The sequence below is a fragment of the Hyla sarda genome, unplaced genomic scaffold, assembly GCF_029499605.1.
Source record: "Hyla sarda isolate aHylSar1 unplaced genomic scaffold, aHylSar1.hap1 scaffold_253, whole genome shotgun sequence".
Classification (NCBI taxonomy): Eukaryota; Metazoa; Chordata; class Amphibia; order Anura; family Hylidae; genus Hyla; species Hyla sarda.
In genome coordinates, this window is record NW_026609218.1 from 215,529 (window position 1) to 237,498 (window position 21,970).

The 21,970-nt window shown below is 48.5% G+C and overlaps 1 protein-coding gene across 1 annotated transcript in view; it reads right to left on the bottom strand.

The window, feature by feature from the left end:
• Positions 1-1,330: 1,330 nt before the first annotated feature.
• Positions 1,331-21,970, bottom strand: part of CFAP119 (cilia and flagella associated protein 119) — a 36,076-nt gene continuing 15,436 nt past the window's right edge. The window contains exons 7-9 of the mRNA XM_056553177.1: positions 21,899-21,968; positions 16,916-17,041; positions 1,331-1,553 (exon numbers count right to left, since the gene is read on the bottom strand). Coding sequence (XP_056409152.1) covers positions 1,543-1,553; positions 16,916-17,041; positions 21,899-21,968 — 207 coding nt within the window. The 3' untranslated portion in view covers positions 1,331-1,542. The remainder of the gene's footprint in view (positions 1,554-16,915; positions 17,042-21,898; positions 21,969-21,970) is intronic.

The following is a 21,970-nucleotide window of genomic DNA, read 5'->3' on the forward strand; positions in this document are numbered from 1 at the left end:
CACCTGTCCACAGGATAGAGAAGTGTCTGCCGGGGGTCCTACCACCCACCACCACCTGTCCACAGGATAGAGAAGTGTCTGCCGGGGGTCCTATCACCCACCACCTGTCCACAGGATAGAGAAGTGTCTGCCGGGGGTCCTATCACCCACCACCTGTCCACAGGATAGAGAAGTGTCTGCCAGGGGTCCTATCACCCACCACCTGTCCACAGGATAGAGAAGTGTCTGCCGGGGTCCAACTACCCACCACCTGTCCACAGGATAGAGAAGTTGTGTCCTACTGTAGACAGGGCAGAGGAGGAATCTCCTCAGTGTCTTACACTGGCTCTCAGCTGAGGAGAAGACCACTGGCAGACCCTCTGTCCTCCTCCCCCACCCTCCAGACTGTTATGTCTTTCTCCTCCTTCCAGACTCCTCTGTCCTTCCCCTGCTCCCTCCAGACTCCTCTGTCCTTTCCTTACTCCCTCCAGACTCCTCTGTCCTACCCTTGCTCCCTCCAGACTCCTTTGTCCTTCTGCTCCTCCCTCCAGACTTTTCTGTCCTCCTCCATACTCTCCGTTTTTCTCTTCCCTTAAGACATCTCTGTCCTCCTGACTCTTTTATCCTCCAGACTCCTTTATCCTCCTTCTCCCTCCAGACTCCTTTATCCTCCTCCTCGCTCCAGACTCCTTTATCCTCCTCCTCGCTCCAGACTCCTTTATCCTCCTCCTCGCTCCAGACTCCTTTATCCTCCTCCTCGCTCCAGACTCCTTTATCCTCCTCCTCGCTCCAGACTCCTTTATCCTCCTCCTCCCTCCAGACTCCTTTATCCTCCTCCTCACTCCAGACTCCTTTATCCTCCTCCTCCCTCCAGACTCCTTTATCCTCCTCCTCGCCCCAGACTCCTTTATCCTCCTTCTCCCTCCAGACTCCTTTATCCTCCTCCTCCCTCCAGACTCCTTTACCCTCCTCCTCCTCCCTCCAGACTCCTTTACCCTCCTCCTCGCTCCAGACTCCTTTATCCTCCTTCCCGCTCCAGACTCCTTTATCCTTCTTCTCCCTCCAGACTCCTTTATCCTCCTCCTCCCTCCAGACTCCTTTATCCTCCTTCTCCCTCCAGACTCCTTTATCCTCCTCCTCCCTCCAGACTCCTTCATCATTCTTCCCCTTCCTCCAGACTCTAGGGTCCTCCACCTTCTCCTCTGTCCTCCTTTTCCTCACAGCCATGTTCCTTCTCTCCACTGATATCTAGAAGGCCCCATACATGGCTGTCCTGTTAACATCAGGTGTGGCCAGGACAGTGAGGAGGAAACATGGCCGACCTCCCGGGGAACAGACAAGGTGTCTCTATATATAATAAAGACATTATACAGAAGGAGCGGGGGGAGATTTATTGTGCTTCCATATGGCAGATGTCTCAGTGATAGCGGTGACTGTGTAGGGGGGAGATTTATTGTGGTTCCATATGACAGGCATCTCAGTGGTGACGCTACATGGCCCCTGCCTTGAGCTCAGAACGTTCCCTTTCAGCCGGCGGGGTCCTCGTCCGGCCTCATCTGCTGCTCAGAATCTCCCTGAAGGTAGAAAACAAAAAAAACTGAAGCAAATCTCATTAAAGAGAACCTGTCATGTGATAAATGTTATAATCCTCCAGATCACTGCTCCGTCATGATAAATGTTATATATTCCCCCAGATCACTGCTCCGTCATAAATGTTATATACTCTCCCAGATCACTGCTCCGTCATGATAAATGTTATATACTCCCCCAGATCACTGCTCCGTCATGATAAATGTTATATAATCCTCCAGATCACTGCTCCGTCATGATAAATGTTATATAATCCCCCAGATCACTGCTCCGTCATGATAAATGTTATATAATCCCCCAGATCACTGCTCCGTCATGATAAATGTTATATACTCCCCCAGATCACTGCTCCATCATGATAAATGTTATATACTCCCCCAGATCACTGCTCCATCATGATAAATGTTATATACTCCTCCAGATCACTGCTCCGTCATGATAAATGTTATATACTCCCCCAGATCACTGCTCCGTCATGATAAATGTTATATAATCCCCCAGATCACTGCTCCGTCATGATAAATGTTATATAATCCCCCAGATCACTGCTCCGTCATGATAAATGTTATATAATCCCCCAGATCACTGCTCCGTCATGATAAATGTTATATACTCCCCCAGATCACTGCTCCGTCATGATAAATGTTATATAATCCCCCAGATCACTGCTCCGTCATGATAAATGTTATATAATCCCCCAGATCACTGCTCCGTCATGATAAATGTTATATAATCCCCCAGATCACTGCTCCGTCATGATAAATGTTATATACTCCTCCAGATCACTGCTCCGTCATGATAAATGTTATATACTCCTCCAGATCACTGCTCCGTCATGATAAATGTTATATACTCCTCCAGATCACTGCTCCGTCATGATAAATGTTATATACTCCTCCAGATCACTGCTCCGTCATGATAAATGTTATATACTCCTCCAGATCACTGCTCCGTCATGATAAATGTTATATAATCCCCGAGATCACTGCTACATCATGATAAATGTTATATACTCCTCCAGATCACTGCTCCATCATGATAAATGTTATATACTCCTCCAGATCACTGCTCCATCATGATAAATGTTATATACTCCTCCAGATCACTGCTCCATCATGATAAATGTTATATACTCCCCCAGATCACTGCTCCATCATGATAAATGTTATATACTCCCCCAGATCACTGCTCCATCAAGATAAATGTTATATACTCCCCCAGATCACTGCTCCATCATGATAAATGTTATATACTCCTCCAGATCACTGCTCCATCAAGATAATGTTATATACTCCTCCAGATCACTGCTCCATCATGATAAATGTTATATACTCCAGATCACTGCTCCATCATGATAAATGTTATATACTCCTCCAGATCACTGCTCCATCATGATAAATGTTATATAATCCTCCAGATCACTGCTCCATCATGATAAATGTTATATACTCCTCCAGATCACTGCTCCATCATGATAAATGTTATATACTCCTCCAGATCACTGCTCCATCATGATAAATGTTATATACTCCTCCAGATCACTGTTCCATCATGATAAATGTTATATAATCCTCCAGATCACTGCTCCATCATGATAAATGTTATATACTCCAGATCACTGCTCCATCATGATAAATGTTATATACTCCTCCAGATCACTGCCCCATCATGATAAATGTTATATACTCCAGATCACTGCCCCATCATGATAAATGTTATATACTCCAGATCACTGCTCCATCATGATAAATGTTATATACTCCTCCAGATCACTGCTCCATCATGATAAATGTTATATACTCCTCCAGATCACTGCTCCATCATGATAAATGTTATATACTCCTCCAGATCACTGCTCCATCATGATAAATGTTATATACTCCCCCATATCACTGCTCCATCATGATAAATGTTATATACTCCCCCATATCACTGCTCCATCATGATAAACATCCTTCCCTGCCTTTATTGTTAAGTTTTCTACCTTGATATCGCTCTGTATTTTCTGCTCAGTCTCAGTCGGATTCACAGACTGGGAAGGGACGTTTCCCAGCAGGCGTGACATCATCTGAAGCCATACAGGGGAGAACTTCCTCCATCACTCTGCTACACACAGCCCATGGCAGTTCAGTGTGAGATGAGCTATGATTGGCTAAGGCTGCACCCCCCTTGCCAGGCCAGCAGGAGTCCAAAGTCTGTGGGAAAATGTGCTCCGGAGACACCTCATGGCAGCTTTTTTTTAATCAGAAATAAAACTTCATTTATTTAACCCCTTAAGAACATGCGCCGTAAATGTACGGTGCTGCATAGCATCACTTTGCGCACAGCGTCATACATTTACGGCGCGGCTGTGACGCAAGCGCAGGAGCAGGGCTCGCTTCATTCCTGACCACTGACAGCAGCCGCAGGCCGCCCGTAATGGCAGACATCAGTGATTGTGCCGACGTCCGCCATTAACCCCTGAGATATCGTGATTACAGATCATGGCATCTGCGGCAATGCAAAACTTTGAATGGCAGATCTAATCGCCGACGGCACTGCCGCGGGAATCAGGTCAGCGAAGTTGGTGGACGGACGTCCCCTCACCTGACTGTCAGTCTCCTGGGGTCCTCTGCACTGATCTGCCTTCCAGCAGACCAGAGAAGAAGATCACCGATAATACTGATCAGTGCTATGCCCTATGCATAGCACTGAACAGTATTAGCAATGTGATGATTGCTATAAATTAGGGTCCAATGGGGACTATTAAAGTGTAAAAATAAGCGGGGGAAAAAATGGGGAAAAGAGCCTCCCCCAATAAAGTTTTAAATCACCTTTTATCCCATATTAATACACAAAAGCGTAAAAAAATGATAAACATATTTGGTATCATCTCGTGCGTAAATGTCTGAACTATAAAACTATAATGTTAATGATCCCCCTATAGTGAAATGCGTAAACGCTTTTTTGTCATATCAAACTGACAACAAATTTAATAAAAAGCGATCAAAAAATCACATTTGTGATCGGGGCTACATAATCGTGCTCGTGATTACCATGGTATATACTTACTTGTTATATAAAACATTTGAACCTAACATATCGGTCTGAATTGTGCCCAATGACCGAGGCCACGCCTTTAGTGGGCAAAAAGTCCACATGGTAGGGAAGTAATTGTAATAAGCATGAAACCGATGCCCCTGACTTAAAGGGGTACTCCGGCGATGGTGGATTTTTTTGGCATAGTTTAGTTTCTTTAGGGTCCTTCCTATGCCTCAGGCTGCGTTTTTCTAGCTACTTTGCATTTATTGAAAATTTACCTTTCGTTTATGGAGGAAGTCTTGTAGTTCATTGCCTTTTCCATGTGCTGGTGACCACTTTTTTTCCCCCTGTCGGCGGCCATGTTGCGTTCGTGACGTAAGGGTCTCCTTCCTCTATTTTTTTGCCTGGCCGAACCCCGCTCATGAATATTCATGACTCTGTTCAGTGGCTCCTGCCCAGGAACGCCCTTGCTGCAGTTTCTTGGTTGATTGGATGTACTTTGTCCAATCCTTGTTTAGAGAGTGCGGTCACGCGAACCCCGTTGTTCACGTGATCGCTGTTTTCACAGTGTAATGTTTGGTTGGCCGGCAGCCAATCAGAGCGACTTGGCACAGTCGGCCCCTCCCCCCACCCCCTGACGAGGCCGAGGGATGTGCAGGGACGGGAGAAGCATCAGCCCTAAAAAAAAAAAAGCCGACGCAAGATCTCATAGGAACTGTAGTTCCCACACACCAAAAGACAGGAAGACAGAGAGGTAAACAAAGGGCTAACTATAGAAAAACAAAAAAAAAGCACCAGAAAGGACAGCAGAGACCATAGCAAATATTACAGGTTAGCAGACTGCTCTGCGACATGTGGAACAGTGAAAATTACAAATATACCGCCGGAGTACCCCTTTAACACAAACCAATATAACTCTAATGTTAAGACAGACGTTAACTGAGGGTGAACTGAAAGTCCTAGGAATTGATGCCTAGAATCTGAAGAGCTGTGGTAGTCATGCCTACTCTAACCGAACCTGAGTTGGCACTGGAGCAGGGTTAACCCAATATCCAAGCTATTGCTTTTGCATGCTTGCCCAATACCTCCAGATGAGATTGAACAACTATCAACTGTCAGGCCTAACGAAGCTCACCATGTCTCTGCTATTAAGTGGCAAAATACAAACTGTTAGCAAGATAAAGCACAAGCACCACTACCTGACCAACCTGGCAGTAACAGCCTGTAGATCAAATAATGTTCGAAACACCTTACCTGAACTAAGCCAAAACTGCCCCATACCTGACTCCACCAGTATCAGGAGTGGTGTCCCCCTGCGAGTGACCCATCCTTTGATTTCCACTGTGTCTATAATTTTAGCATACCCAATGCACCTGCAGAGATTGACGCTCCATGCGTAAGTCATCGTGCCTACAACTGGACCATTGAGCATGATGATGGTGCTGACATGTCAGTCACTGATATGTGACCGTCATCAGTCTGACGGATGCTAGCTGTGGACAATATGTCAGACACAACCTGCATGGTGTACCCCCCAGCAGACGTGGCAAGCATAATTGGCAACCCCATGTATGTTACGGGTTACCACTGCTCCGCAAATATCAATAACCAAAACCTGTGTGATACCTCCCATTGCCGAAATAGTAGGCATATGGAATAACCGACCGCCTGTGTGCCTACAAGTCTATCGCTCTGCAGCTGTGTCAGCAACAGTGAATTGCATGAAGCCTTCCCCTGCAGACGTGGAAGACATAATGAGTAAACATCCACCTATATGTCAAAAAGTTATTGCTCTAAAAACGTGTCAGTAACAATAACCTATGTGGTGCCCCCCCTGCAGACGTGGCAGGCATAACGATAAGCAACCACCTATATGTCAAAAAGTTATTGCTCTGAAAACGTGTCAGTAACAATAACCTATGTGGTGCCACCCTGCAGATGTGGCAGGCATAACGGTTAAGCAACCACCTATGTGTCGAAAAATTGTTGCACTGATAACGTGTCAGTAACAACCGCATGTGTGGTGCCTCCCCCTGCAGACGTGGCAGGCATAACAGGTAAACAACCACCTATGTGTTAAAAAGGTATTGCTCTGAAACCGTGTTAGTAACATTAACCTGTGTGGTGCCCCCCTGCAGACGTGGCAGGCATAACGGTTAAGCAACCACCTATGTGTCGAAAAATTGTTGTACTGAAAACGTGTCAGTAACAACCATATGTGTGGTGCCTCCCCCTGCAGACGTGGCAGGCATAGCGGGTAAACAACCACCTATGTGTTAAAAAATTATTGATCTGAAGCCATGTCAGTAACAATAACCTGTGTGGTGCCCCCCTGCAGACGTGGCAGGCGTAACAGGTAAGCAACCACCTAAGAATCAAATGTTATTGCTCAGACACGTCCGAACCAATAACCAGAAGTTGCGGAATAACCACATATGGTCATATAATTATTGCTCTGAAGCTGTGCCAGTAACGGTAACCTGTGTGAAAACTGTCCCTGCAGATGTGGAAGGCATAACCAGTAAAATACCACCTATGTGTCATTATGTTGTTGTTCTAAACGTGTTGGTGAAAACAATTATGCAGAGCATCCACCCTGCAGACGTGGCAGGTATACTGGGTATGCAACCACCGATATGTCGTGACGTCGCTGCTCTGATGACGTGTCAGCTTTGGAGACAAGTCAGCAACAACCCCAACTACTGAATTATCTGGAGTGACCTATCGACTGTGGCTGTGACATGCGAGGTCAACTAGTTTGAGTGGTGTGCTGATCCAATCCTCGCATTGCATGAGACTGCCGGAATGCAATGCAGTTATGTACGGAATGATAACCGTATAAAGCTACGACGTATGTACCGTATACTGACATGGCCTATGCCCCTTAGAGCATGAGGTATGTGTGGGTGACATGAGTGAATATCGTGTAAACGATACAAGCAGAAACTTGAGGCTGCAATCGAATGTACCGTATAAATGTAACCATGTGCACCATGTTTGCCAGGAATATACACCAAAGTAACTGTAAACAAATACATAAATAAGCTATGACCATTTGTATCACATCAATGCTAGACCTAATGCATGTAATGAATATTTGCTGCGAGCCTATGAAGCAAGACTGGAAAGAATGCTATGTGGTTCCGAAACTACAATGTATCGATAGTATGCACAGTATAACGCTATAAGCTTGTTAACAGAATAGTTGTGAGCATATGTATAGTAACAGTATCACGCTAAATGAGTTACGTGAGAATGGCGCAAACGTATGTACAGTATAGCTTGCACGAGCATAATGTATGATATAACAATAACGAATCTGCAGTACTAATGCTATGCGTGTACCTTAGAAGTGTGAACTACGTGAATGGTATCAACAAGTGCAGTGTAATTGCCGGCGTAAATAGAGCAGGACCTAAAGCCTGTTTCGAATATGCTGCGAGCCTGTGAAGCAGGACTGGGGAGAAATGTTATGTAGTTACGAAACAACAAAGCGTGTGTATAGTATGTACAGTATCACGCTACAAGCTTGTGAACAGTATAGTTGTGAGCATACGTATAGCAACACAGTATAAAGCTACATGAAGTTGCGGCTATGATCGCATGTTCCGTATACATGATGCGAACGTATATACAGTATAACTTGCTCGTGCACGATGAACAATATGACACCAAGCGAATCTGCCGTACTAATGATATGAGCGTATACCTTAGAACTATCAGCGTGTGTACTGTGTCAATGGTATCGGCAAGTACGGTGTAATTACTGGCGCAAATGCAGGCGTATGTACATATACCAACTACTATAGTAACCACCACGAACCTATGTACAGTACAGTGATCCCTCAACATACGATGGGATCCGCTCCAAATGGACCATCGTTTGTTGAAACCATCGCATGTTGAGGGATCGGTGCAATGTAAAGTATAGGACAGTGGTCTACAACCTGCGGACCTCCAGATGTTGCAAAACTACAACACCCAGCATGCCCGGACAGCCAACGGCTGTCCGGGCATGCTGGGTGTTGTAGTTTTGCAACATCTGGAGGTCCGCAGGTTGGAGACCACTGTTAGAGGAAGTTGTACTCACCTGTCCCCGCCGCTCCGGACCGTCACCACTCATCACCGCTGCCCGGGATGTCGCCGTCCATCGCTGTCGCCGCGTCCCCGACGCTCTGGCAAGGCCTCTGCCGATGATTGAGAGCGCCGGCGATGCAGGGGATCCCGAAGAGGATGCGCTGGAGCCCCGAGGACAGGTAAGTGATCGTCAGCGGACCAGACGGGGCACCGTAAATGGCTATCCGGTGGCAGCTGAAGCAGTCTGCGCTGTAGGATAGCCGTTTATGCGATGGCCCCGACATACAAAAGCATCGTATGGTGAAATGATCGTAGGTCGGGGGGGTCACTGTATAATGATGCCAGCATGTGTACCGCAGGATAACTACAAGAGTAAGTACATTATAACAACTACTGGCACATACTCTGTGTAACTACTACAGTCACCACCAACCGCATGTGTACAGTGTAAATGGCAAAAACGTGCGCAGCAATCAACCACCCGCGTGTGTGCCGTATAACTACAATAGTGAAACAACCATTAATGTACGTCCGGTATAATAATACAAGTATATGTGTGTACAGTACTACAACAGTAAATTCTAGTGTATGAAGAGTGGCATTGGAATAAACGTCATCTATCATATACTGCCAACATACCGAAGAAAATGGCAGCATATATATTTATATACAGTGATCCCTCAACCTTGATGGACGTTTGTCTTTTTTCAACCATACTAACTATGCAACCTAAAATGGCCTCAACACATACACAATAGTTTCAACATGCAAAGGTCTTTTCTGGACCATTGTAAGTTGAAACCAGGCTCAACATACAACATACTGGTGTCTGGTAGTGCCCCCTACAGTACAGGGAGGTATTACATGTTCTGTACTCTTTACCTGTATTCCTGAAGTGTATGCACTGACTGGTGTCTGGTAGCGCCCCCTACAGTACAGGGAGGTATTACATGTTCTGTACTCTGTACCTGTATTACTGAAGTGTATGCACTGACTGGTGTCTGGTAGCGCCCCCTACAGTACAGGGAGGTATTACATGTTCTGTACGCTTTACCTGTATTACTGAAGTGTATGCACTGACTGGTGTCTGGTAGCGCCCCCTACAGTACAGGGAGGTTTAACATGTTCTGTACTACTCTTTACCTGTATTACTGAAGTGTATGCAGTGACTGGTGTCTGGTAGCATCCCCTACAATACAGGGAGGTATTACATGTTCTGTACTCTTTACCTGTATTACTGAAGTGTATGCACTGACTGGTGTCTGGTAGCGCCCCCTACAATACAGGGAGGTATTACATGTTCTGTATTCTTTACCTGTATTACTCAAGTGTATGCACTGACTGATGTCTGGTAGCGCCCCTACAGTACAGGGAGGTATTACATGTTCTGTACTCTTTACCTGTATTACTGAAGTGTATACACTGACTGGTGTCTGGTAGCGCCCCCTACAGTACAGGGAGGTATTACATGTTCTGTACTCTTTACCTGTATTACTGTACTCTTTACCTGTATTCCTGAAGTGTATGCACTGACTGGTGTCTGGTAGCATCCCATACAATACAGGGATGTATTATATGTTCTGTACTCTTTACCTGTATTACTGAAGTGTATACACTGACTGGTGTCTGGTAGCGCCCCCTACAGTACAGGGAGGTATTACATGTTCTGTACTCTTTACCTGTATTAATGAAGTGTATGCACTGACTGGTGTCTAGTAGCGCCCCCTACAGTACAGGGAGGTATTACATGTTCTGTACTCTTTACCTGTATTACTGAAGTGTATGCACTGACTGGTGTCTGGTAGCACCCCCTACAGTACAGAGAGGTATTACATGTTCTGTACTCTTTACATGTATTACTGAAGTGTATGCACTGACTGGTGTCTGGTAGCACCCCCTACAGTACAGGGAGGTATTACATGTTCTGTACTCTTTACCTGTATTAATGAAGTGTATGCACTGACTGGTGTCTAGTAGCGCCCCCTACAGTACAGGGAGGTATTACATGTTCTGTACTCTTTACCTGTATTAATGAAGTGTATGCACTGACTGGTGTCTAGTAGCGCCCCCTACAGTACAGGGAGGTATTACATGTTCTGTACTCTTTACCTGTATTACTGAAGTGTATGCACTGACTGGTGTCTGGTAGCACCCCCTACAGTACAGAGAGGTATTACATGTTCTGTACTCTTTACATGTATTACTGAAGTGTATGCACTGACTGGTGTCTGGTAGCACCCCCTACAGTACAGAGAGGTATTACATGTTCTGCACTCTTTACCTGTATTACTGAAGCCTATGCACTGACTGGTGTCTGGTAGCGCCCCCTACAGTACAGGGAGGTATTACATGTTCTGTACTCTTTACCTGTATTACTGAAGTGTATGCACTGACTGGTGTCTGGTAGCGCCCCCTACAGTACAGGGAGGTATTACATGTTCTGTACTCTTTACATGTATTACTGAAGTGTATGCACTGACTGGTGTCTGGTAGCGCCTCCTACAGTACAGGGAGGTATTACATGTTCTGTCCTCTTTACCTGTATTAATGAAGTGTATGCACTGACTGGTGTCTAGTAGCGCCCCCTACAGTACAGGGAGGTATTACATGTTCTGTACTCTTTACCTGTATTACTGAAGTGTATGTACTGACAGGTGTCTGGTAGCGCCCCCTACAGTACAGGGAGGTCTTACATGTTCTGTACTCTTTACCTGTATTACTGAAGTGTATGTACTGACTGGTGTCTGGTAGCGCCCCCTACAGTACAGGGAGGTCTTACATGTTCTGTACTCTTTAGCTGTATTACTGAAGTGTATGCACTGACTGGTGTCTGGTAGCGCCCCCTACAGTACAGGGAGGTATTACATGTTCTGTACTCTTTACCTGTATTACTGAAGTGTATGTACTGACTGGTGTCTGGTAGCGCCCCCTACAGTACAGGGAGGTCTTACATGTTCTGTACTCTTTACCTGTATTACTGAAGTGTATGCACTGACTGGTGTCTGGTAGCGCCCCCTACAGTACAGGGAGGTATTACATGTTCTGTACCCTTTACCTGTATTACTGAAGTGTATGCACTGACTGGTGTCTAGTAGCGCTCCCTACAGTACAGGGAAGTATTACATGTTCTGCACTCTTTTATCTGTATTACTGAAGTGTATGCACTGACTGATGTCTGGTTGCGTCCCCTACAGTACAGAGTGGTATTACATGTTCTGTACACTTTACCTGTACCAGGGTTACCTGCTCCTTTGGACACCAGGTGAGGGCGGCTCCATGTTACTTTTTAAAGGACATTGCATGTAGTGTACAGGACACTGAAGAAGCTCCTGTCCTCTACATAGACAAGTGTTTCCCAAGCAGGGTGCCCCCAGCTGTTGCAAAACTACAACTTCCAGCATGCCCGGACAGCCTTTGGCTGTCCGGGCATGCTGGGATTTGTAGTTTTGCAACAGCTGGAGGCTCCCTGCTTGGGAAACAGAGACATAGACAGTGATTACAGCTCCCAGCAGACCTTTCTTTCTTATATATAAGGATTTGCTTTATCTCTATTAGTTAACTACTTATTTTTCTTTAATCCTCACTTTTTCCTATTTTTGGATGAAATTTTGGTGGCTTCAGAACCAATTACCAGGTTTCCACAGAGTTCTGGTCTCAACATACAATGGTCTCAACATACAATGGTCGTCCTAGAACCACTTAATATTGTAACTTGAGGGACCAAAGTATATGTAAATCTATTCTAATAATTTATTTTTTTCCCATTACTAGGCTGTATGGTATAAATGGAAGTAGCGTATGAACGAACCCTAACATGTGAACAGTATGACAGGTATTAGCGTGTGTATGGTAAACCGGATGTAATATGTACCATGTGAATGGTACAAGCGTATATATAGTCGTGATAAACACCTGATAGGAGGCTAACCTACATCCTGTGACCTGCAGTCCCATGTTACCGTACAGCTAACCCAGCAACCACTCTCCTAGCCCATGCAACGGACCCGCAGTCTCACGTAGAACCCTTACAATAGCCATGATGGCCACCAATGGGTTCGTTACCGTGTGACAGAGGCGATTCACCGGTAACACCAACATCTTCTAGCAAGTAATACCTACATCCGTCAGGTGCTGAACACGGTGGCGAGACCAGGTCTGCGCCCCCACCGCTAGTATGTCTATCGCATGTCAAGTTACCAGCAGATGTACCGTGTAATCACAAGCGAGCGAACAGTATGAATAATACAGGCGTGTGTGGTATGAGCGCAAGTATAGTATGAACAACAAGTGTATCTATGTGAGTGCTGCAAGCATGTGTGTAGAATGCGGTGACCCCCCGACCTACCATATATATATATATATATATATATATATATATATATATATATATATATATATATATATATATAGTGACCCCCCGACCTACCATATATATATATATATATATATATATATATATATACAGTGACCCCCCGACCTACCATATATATATACAGTGACCCCCCGACCTACCATATATATATACAGTGACCCCCCGACCTACAATATATATATACAGTGACCCCCCGACCTACAATGGCCCCAACATACCATATATATACAGTGACCCCCTGACATACCATATATATACAGTGACCCCCTGACATACCATATATATACAGTGACCCCCCGACCTACAATGGCCCCAACATACCATATATATACAGTGACCCCCCCGACCTACGATGGCTCCGACATACCATATATATACAGTGACCCCCCGACCTACGATGGCCCCGACATACCATATATATACAGTGACCCCCCCGACCTACGATGGCCCCGACATACCATATATATACAGTGACCCCCCGACCTACGATGGCCCCGACATACCATATATACATACAGTGACCCCCCCGACCTACGATGGCCCCGACATACCATATATATACAGTGACCCCCCCCGACCTACGATGGCCCCGACATACCATATATATACAGTGACCCCCCGACCTACGATGGCCCCGACATACCATATATATACAGTGACCCCCCCCGACCTACGATGACCCCGACATACCATACATATACAGTGACCCCCCCGACCTACGATGGCCCCGACATACCATATATATATACAGTGACCCCCCCGACCTACGATGGCCCCGACATACCATATATATACAGTGACCCCCCGACCTACGATGGCCCCGACATACCATATATATACAGTGACCCCCCGACCTACGATGGCCCCGACCTACCATATATATACAGTGACCCCCCGACCTACGATGGCCCTGACATACCATATATATACAGTGACCCCCCCGACCAACGATGGCCCCGACATACCATATATATACAGTGACCCCCCCCCGACCTACGATGGCCCCGACATACCATATATATACAGTGACCCCCCCCCGACCTACGATGGCCCCGACATACCATATATATATACAGTGACCCCCCGACCTACGATGGCCCCGACCTACCATATATATACAGTGACCCCCCGACCTACGATGGCCCCGACATACCATATATATACAGTGACCCCCCCGACCTACGATGGCCCCGACCTACCATATATATACAGTGACCCCCCCGACCTACGATAGCCCCGACATACCATATATATATATATATATATATACAGTGACCACCCCCAGACTGCTTCAGATGCCCCCAGCACAGACTGCTTCAGATGCCCCCAGCTGCCGTTTATGGTGCCCCGTGTGCTCCACTGACAATCACTTACCTGTCCTCGGGGCTCCGGCGCGTCTTCTTCAGGATCCCCTGCATCGTCGGCGCTTTCCATCGTCGTCATCATGTCGCTGCGCACGCCTTCCCGTCATCCAATAGGAGCGGCGTACGTAGCGATGTGATGGCGGCGACGGAGCGCACATTTGCCGGGGAAGCAGAGGCCTTGCCGGAGCATCGGGGACACAAGGACAGTGATGGACGGCGACATCCCGGGCAGCGATGATGGTCCGGAGCAGCGGGAACACGTGAGTACAACTTACTCCAACAGTGGTCTACAACCTGCGGACCTCCAGATGTTGCAAAACTACAACTCCCAGCATGCCCGCACAGCCAACGGTGTTGTAGTTTTGCAACATCTGGAGGTCTGCAGGTTGTAGACCACTGTCCTATACTTTACATTGCACAGATCCCTCAACATACGATGGTTTCAACAAACGATGGTCCATTTGGAGCGGATCCCATCGTATGTTGAGGGATCACTGTACATGAAACTACTGAAACCTCCATAACGTGTCAACAGCCTCTACTTCCGCATCCTGGAAGCAGTAGCTGAGCGCCGCTCCATTGTGTCACTGTACCTGTAATAACCCGATCGAAACCAAGATAATAGAGAAATAAAACCCTTCAACTGTGGAGGAAAACGTTCGTAACAATAAATTTATTACTTTGGCTGAGCTGGTCATATGATCCGTTATGTATAAGGGAGAACTGGTGCCAGCTGAAAACGAGACCTCCATGATCGGTGAACGCTGTAGACACCCAGCAGTGTCTGTAACCGCGGACGCGTCACTATGTGTGTGGTCACCAGGTATAACGCAACCAATCCTGCTAGGGGGGCGTGTACTGGCCGGCTACACTCGCGCAGGTAGCAAACTGCAAACAACACCAGCAAACCTGTCCGTAACCCACGGCCCCCTAGATCTAGCACCCCTAAGCACGCCCACCCGACCCAATTAATGACCAGCCCAGTGGGGTACTACTCACAGATGTCAAGCACTGCCCTCCTCCTCTTTGTTGGGGGCCGCTGGTGCTAGAACTCACTGTACGCCAGAGGTCTCCAACCTGCGGACCTACCGTTGTTGCAAAACTACAACTCCCAGCATGCTGGGAGTTGCAGTTTTGCAACAGCTGGAGGTCCGCAGGTTGGAGACCACTGCTGTACGCTGTATCCTTATGCCCGGGCTGAAAAAGATACAGAAAATAATCTTTAAACTCACCTAAGACGGCCGCACGCTGGGGACTGGAACGTGGACAGCCGTCAGCCTATCACCGCTGAGCGCACTGTCATGTAAGGAGCTCTGGCCGGCTTCTGGACGGGGCGGGACATCGCTGCGGGCGGTGATAGGCTGACGGCTGTCCACGTTCCAGTCCCCAGCCAACGGCTGTCCGGGCATGCTGGGAGTTGTAGTTTTGCAGCATCTGGAGGTCTGCATGTTGGAGACCTCTGGCATACAGTATAGAGTTCCAGCGCCCGGCGGCCCCCACAAAGAGGAGGAGGGCAGTGCTTGACATCTGTGAGTAGTACCCCGCTGGGCTGGTCATTAATTGGGGGGGGGGGGAAGCAGAACAGCGCTGGCGGGTCACATAGGATTAATTCCCCGATGTGGGGACAGCGCTGCGCTGGGCTGATAATACATTCCCGAGGGGGAGGGGCCCAACTGGTATTGCGGTATGGGGGAAAACTCATATCGTGCAGCCCAAAAAATTCGGTATTCGGTATGAACCGGTATATACCGCCCAACCCTACGGGAGATCCAAGTGCACATCCTCACAACGTCACGTCCGCAAACGTCATGAACGCCCCCCCCCCACCCCCCCCCCGATAGGAGGCAGGGGCGTTATATACCCCAACCCACAACCCCTTATGCCCCGCCTGGCCGTGCAGGGGGGTGGAGATACATCCGCCCCTCTCACAAACACAGCCTAATTAGGGTTTACACATGTGCAAACATGGTACGAAAACAAACTACTGACCATGGCGCAATAAATGAGCCCTCACACAACCCTGAATACGGAAAAATAAGATAGTTAGAGGTGAACAAAATAGGACAATTTTAAATGTACTGATTTTGTAAAAAAAAAAACAAAAGTGAGATTTTTTAAAAGCAGTAAAATAATAGAAATTTATGTAACCATGGCGATCATTTTAATCGTATTGACCAAGAGAATAAAGAAAACATTAATTTTTACCATAAAATGTACAGTGTGAAAAAGAACCCCCCCCCCCCCCCCATTTAAATTTCCTTACACAAAAAATTATTTTTAGGGTTTACCATACATTTTACGGTAATATGAGAGATGTCATTACAAAGTACAAATGGTCACGCAAAAAAAAAACAAGCCTCATATGGGTCTGTGGATGGGAATATAATAGTTATGTCTCTCAGAAGATGAGGAGGAAAAAACAAAAACGACAAAATAAAACTGGCTGTGTCCCTAAGGTCAAAACGGGCTGTGTCCTTAAGGTGTTAAAGTACATTAGAAGGATTTTTTTTACCATAAGGAGAGTAATAGCAGCGCCCATTTAAGTAAGAAGATCCCCCGGAGCAGAACTCCCACCCTGGGCCACATGTGATGCCATCTGGATCAGGCTCCTTATAGTCTTCAATCTCCTTATCCACAGCTGAAAGTCACAACCGTACAACATGTTAACAGGGTTCAACAGCCAGGATCCAGTACTCCCCCTGCTCTGCTGCACCTACATGATGATCCTGTACTCCCCCAGCTCTGCTGCATCTACATGATGATCCAGTACTCCCCCAGCTCTGCTGCACCTACATGATGATCCAGTACTCCCCCAGCTCTGCTGCACCTACATGATGATCCAGTACTCCCCCAGCTCTGCTGCACCTACATGATGATCCAGTACTCCCCCAGCTCTGCTGCACCTACATGATGATCCAGTACTCCCCCAGCTCTGCTGCACCTACATGATGATCCAGTACTCCCCCAGCTCTGCTGCACCTACATGATGATCCAGTACTCCCCCAGCTCTGCTGCACCTACATGATGATCCTGTACTCCCCCAGCTCTGCTGCACCTACATGATGATCCAGTACTCCCCCAGCCCTGCTGCACCTACATGATGATCCAGTACTCCCCCAGCTCTGCTGCACCTACATGATGATCCAGTACTCCCCCAGCTCTGCTGCACCTACATGATGATCCAGTACTCCCCCAGCTCTGCTGCACCTACATGATGATCCAGTACTCCCCCAGCTCTGCTGCACCTACATGATGATCCTGTACTCCCCCAGCTCTGCTGCACCTACATGATGATCCAGTACTCCCCAGCTCTGCTGCACCTACATGATGATCCAGTACTCCCCCAGCTCTGCTGCACCTACATGATGAACCAGTACTCCCCCAGCTCTGCTGCACCTACATGATGATCCAGTACTCCCCCAGCTCTGCTGCACCTACATGATGATCCAGTACTCCCCCAGCTCTGCTGCACCTACATGATGAACCAGTACTCCCCCAGCTCTGCTGCACCTACATGATGATCCTGTACTCCCCCAGCTCTGCTGCACCTACATGATGATCCTGTACTCCCCAGCCCTGCTGCACCTACATGATGATCCAGTACTCCTCCAGCCCTGCTGCACCTACATGATGATCCTGTACTCCCCCCAGCTCTGCTGCACCTACATGATGATCCTGTACTCCCCCAGCCCTGCTGCACCTACATGATGATCCAGTACTCCCCCCAGCTCTGCTGCACCTACATGATGATCCTGTACTCCCCCAGCTCTGCTGCACCTACATGATGATCCAGTACTCCCCCAGCCCTGCTGCACCTACATGATGATCCAGTACTCCCCCAGCTCTGCTGCACCTACATGATGATCCTGTACTCCCCCAGCTCTGCTGCACCTACATGATGATCCAGTACTCCCCCAGCTCTGCTGCACCTACATGATGAACCAGTACTCCCCCAGCTCTGCTGCACCTACATGATGATCCTGTACTCCCCCAGCTCTGCTGCACCTACATGATGATCCTGTACTCCCCAGCCCTGCTGCACCTAAATGATGATCCTGTACTCCCCCAGCTCTGCTGCACCTACATGATGATCCAGTACTCCCCCAGCTCTGCTGCACCTACATGATGATCCTGTACTCCCCCAGCTCTGCTGCACCTACATGATGATCCTGTACTCCCCCAGCTCTGCTGCACCTACATGATGATCCAGTACTCCCCCAGCTCTGCTGCACCTACATGATGATCCAGTACTCCCCCAGCCCTGCTGCACCTACATGATGATCCAGTACTCCCCCAGCTCTGCTGCACCTACATGATGATCCTGTACTCCCCAATCTCTGCTGCACCTACATGATGATCCTGTACTCCCCCAGCTCTGCTGCACCTACATGATGATCCAGTACTCCCCCAGCTCTGCTGCACCTACATGATGAACCAGTACTCCCCCAGCTCTGCTGCACCTACATGATGATCCTGTACTCCCCCAGCTCTGCTGCACCTACATGATGATCCAGTACTCCCCCAGCCCTGCTGCACCTACATGATGATCCAGTACTCCCCCAGCTCTGCTGCACCTACATGATGATCCTGTACTCCCTCAGCTCTGCTGCACCTACATGATGATCCTGTACTCCCCCAGCTCTGCTGCACCTACATGATGATCCAGTACTCCCCCAGCTCTGCTGCACCTACATGATGAACCAGTACTCCCCCAGCTCTGCTGCACCTACATGATGATCCTGTACTCCCCCAGCTCTGCTGCACCTACATGATGATCCTGTACTCCCCAGCCCTGCTGCACCTACATGATGATCCAGTACTCCCCCAGCCCTGCTGCACCTAAATGATGATCCTGTACTCCCCCAGCTCTGCTGCACCTACATGATGATCCAGTACTCCCCCAGCTCTGCTGCACCTACATGATGATCCTGTACTCCCCCAGCTCTGCTGCACCTACATGATGATCCTGTACTCCCCCAGCTCTGCTGCACCTACATGATGATCCAGTACTCCCCCAGCTCTGCTGCACCTACATGATGATCCAGTACTCCCCCAGCCCTGCTGCACCTACATGATGATCCAGTACTCCCCCAGCTCTGCTGCACCTACATGATGATCCTGTACTCCCCAGCCCTGCTGCACCTACATGATGATCCAGTACTCCCCCAGCCCTGCTGCACCTAAATGATGATCCTGTACTCCCCCAGCTCTGCTGCACCTACATGATGATCCAGTACTCCCCCAGCTCTGCTGCACCTACATGATGATCCTGTACTCCCCCAGCTCTGCTGCACCTACATGATGATCCTGTACTCCCCCAGCTCTGCTGCACCTACATGATGATCCAGTACTCCCCCAGCTCTGCTGCACCTACATGATGATCCTGTACTCCCCCAGCTCTGCTGCACCTACATGATGATCCAGTACTCCCCCAGCCCTGCTGCACCTACATGATGATCCAGTACTCCCCCAGCCCTGCTGCACCTACATGATGATCCAGTACTCCCCCAGCTCTGCTGCACTTACATGATGAACCAGTACTCCCCCAGCTCTGCTGCACCTACATGATGATCCAGTACTCCCCCAGCTCTGCTGCACCTACATGATGAACTAGTACTCCCCCAGCTCTGCTGCACCTACATGATGATCCAGTACTCCCCCAGCTCTGCTGCACCTACATGATGAACCAGTACTCCCCCAGCTCTGCTGCACCTACATGATGATCCAGTACTCCCCCAGCTCTGCTGCACCTACATGATGATCCAGTACTCCCCCAGCTCTGCTGCACCTACATGATGATCCAGTACTCCCCCAGCTCTGCTGCACCTACATGATGATCCAGTACTCCCCCAGCTCTGCTGCACCTACATGATGATCCAGTACTCCCCAGCCCTGCTGCACCTACATGATGATCCAGTACTCCCCCAGCTCTGCTGCACCTACATGATGATCCAGTACTCCCCCAGCTCTGCTGCAGCTACATGATGATCCAGTACTCCCCCAGCTCTGCTGCACCTACATGATGATCCTGTACTCCCCAGCCCTGCTGCACCTACATGATGATCCAGTACTCCCCCAGCTCTGCTGCACCTACATGATGATCCTGTACTCCCCCAGCTCTGCTGCACCTACATGATGATCCTGTACTCCCCCAGCTCTGCTGCACCTACATGATGATCTAGTACTCCCCCAGCTCTGCTGCACCTACATGATGGACCAGTACTCCCCCAGCTCTGCTGCACCTACATGATGATCCTGTACTCCCCCAGCTCTGCTGCACCTACATGATGATCCAGTACTCCTCCAGCTCTGCTGCACCTACATGATGATCCAGTACTCCCCCAGCTCTGCTGCACCTACATGATGATCCAGTACTCCCCCCAGCTCTGCTGCAGCAACATGATGATCCAGTACTCCCCAGCTCTGCTGCACCTACATGATGATCCAGTACTCCACCAGCTCTGCTGCACCTACATGATGATCCAGTACTCCCCCAGCTCTGCTGCACCTACATGATGATCCAGTACTCCCCCAGCTCTGCTGCACCTACATGATGATCCAGTACTCCCCCAGCCCTGCCGCACCTACATGATGATCCAGTACTCCCCCAGCTCTGCCGCACCTACATGATGATCCAGTACTCCCCCAGCTCTGCTGCAGCAACATGATGATCCAGTACTCCCCCAGCTCTGCTGCAGCTACATGATGATCCAGTACTCCCCCAGCTCTGCTGCAGCTACATGATGATCCAGTACTCCCCCAGCTCTGCTGCACCTACATGATGATCCAGTACTCCCCCAGCTCTGCTGCACCTACATGATGATCCAGTACTCCCCCAGCCCTGCTGCACCTACATGATGATCCAGTACTCCCCCAGCTCTGCTGCAGCAACATGATGATCCAGTACTCCCCCAGCTCTGCTGCACCTACATGATGATCCAGTACTCCACCAGCTCTGCTGCACCTACATGATGATCCAGTACTCCCCCAGCTCTGCTGCAGCTACATGATGATCCAGTACTCCCCCAGCTCTGCCGCACCTACATGATGATCCAGTACTCCCCCCAGCTCTGCTGCAGCAACATGATGATCCAGTACTCCCCCAGCTCTGCTGCAGCTACATGATGATCCAGTACTCCCCCAGCTCTGCTGCACCTACATGATGATCCAGTACTCCCCCAGCTCTGCTGCACCTACATGATGATCCAGTACTCCCCCAGCTTTGTTGCACCAACATACTGACCCATACTACCCAATGAATGGAATAGAAGGAGATTGCTGTCACCATTTCTTCTTTAAAGTGCTTTATTCAGTCCAACTAGGAGTACATGACCAATACTACCCCAGCTCTGCTTCCATTAACATGCTGACTCAGTACTCCCTCAGCTCTGTTGCACCAACATACTGACCCATACTACCCTGGCTCTGCTGCACCTTCATGCTGAACCCCTACTCCCTCCTCTCTGCTGCTCAGTGTCCCTGCTGACATTTGCACCTTCTTCAGTCGTCCTCGTCTCATCTGTCTCAGAGATTCCATCATACAGAATGGAGAGATCTAAATTAACCT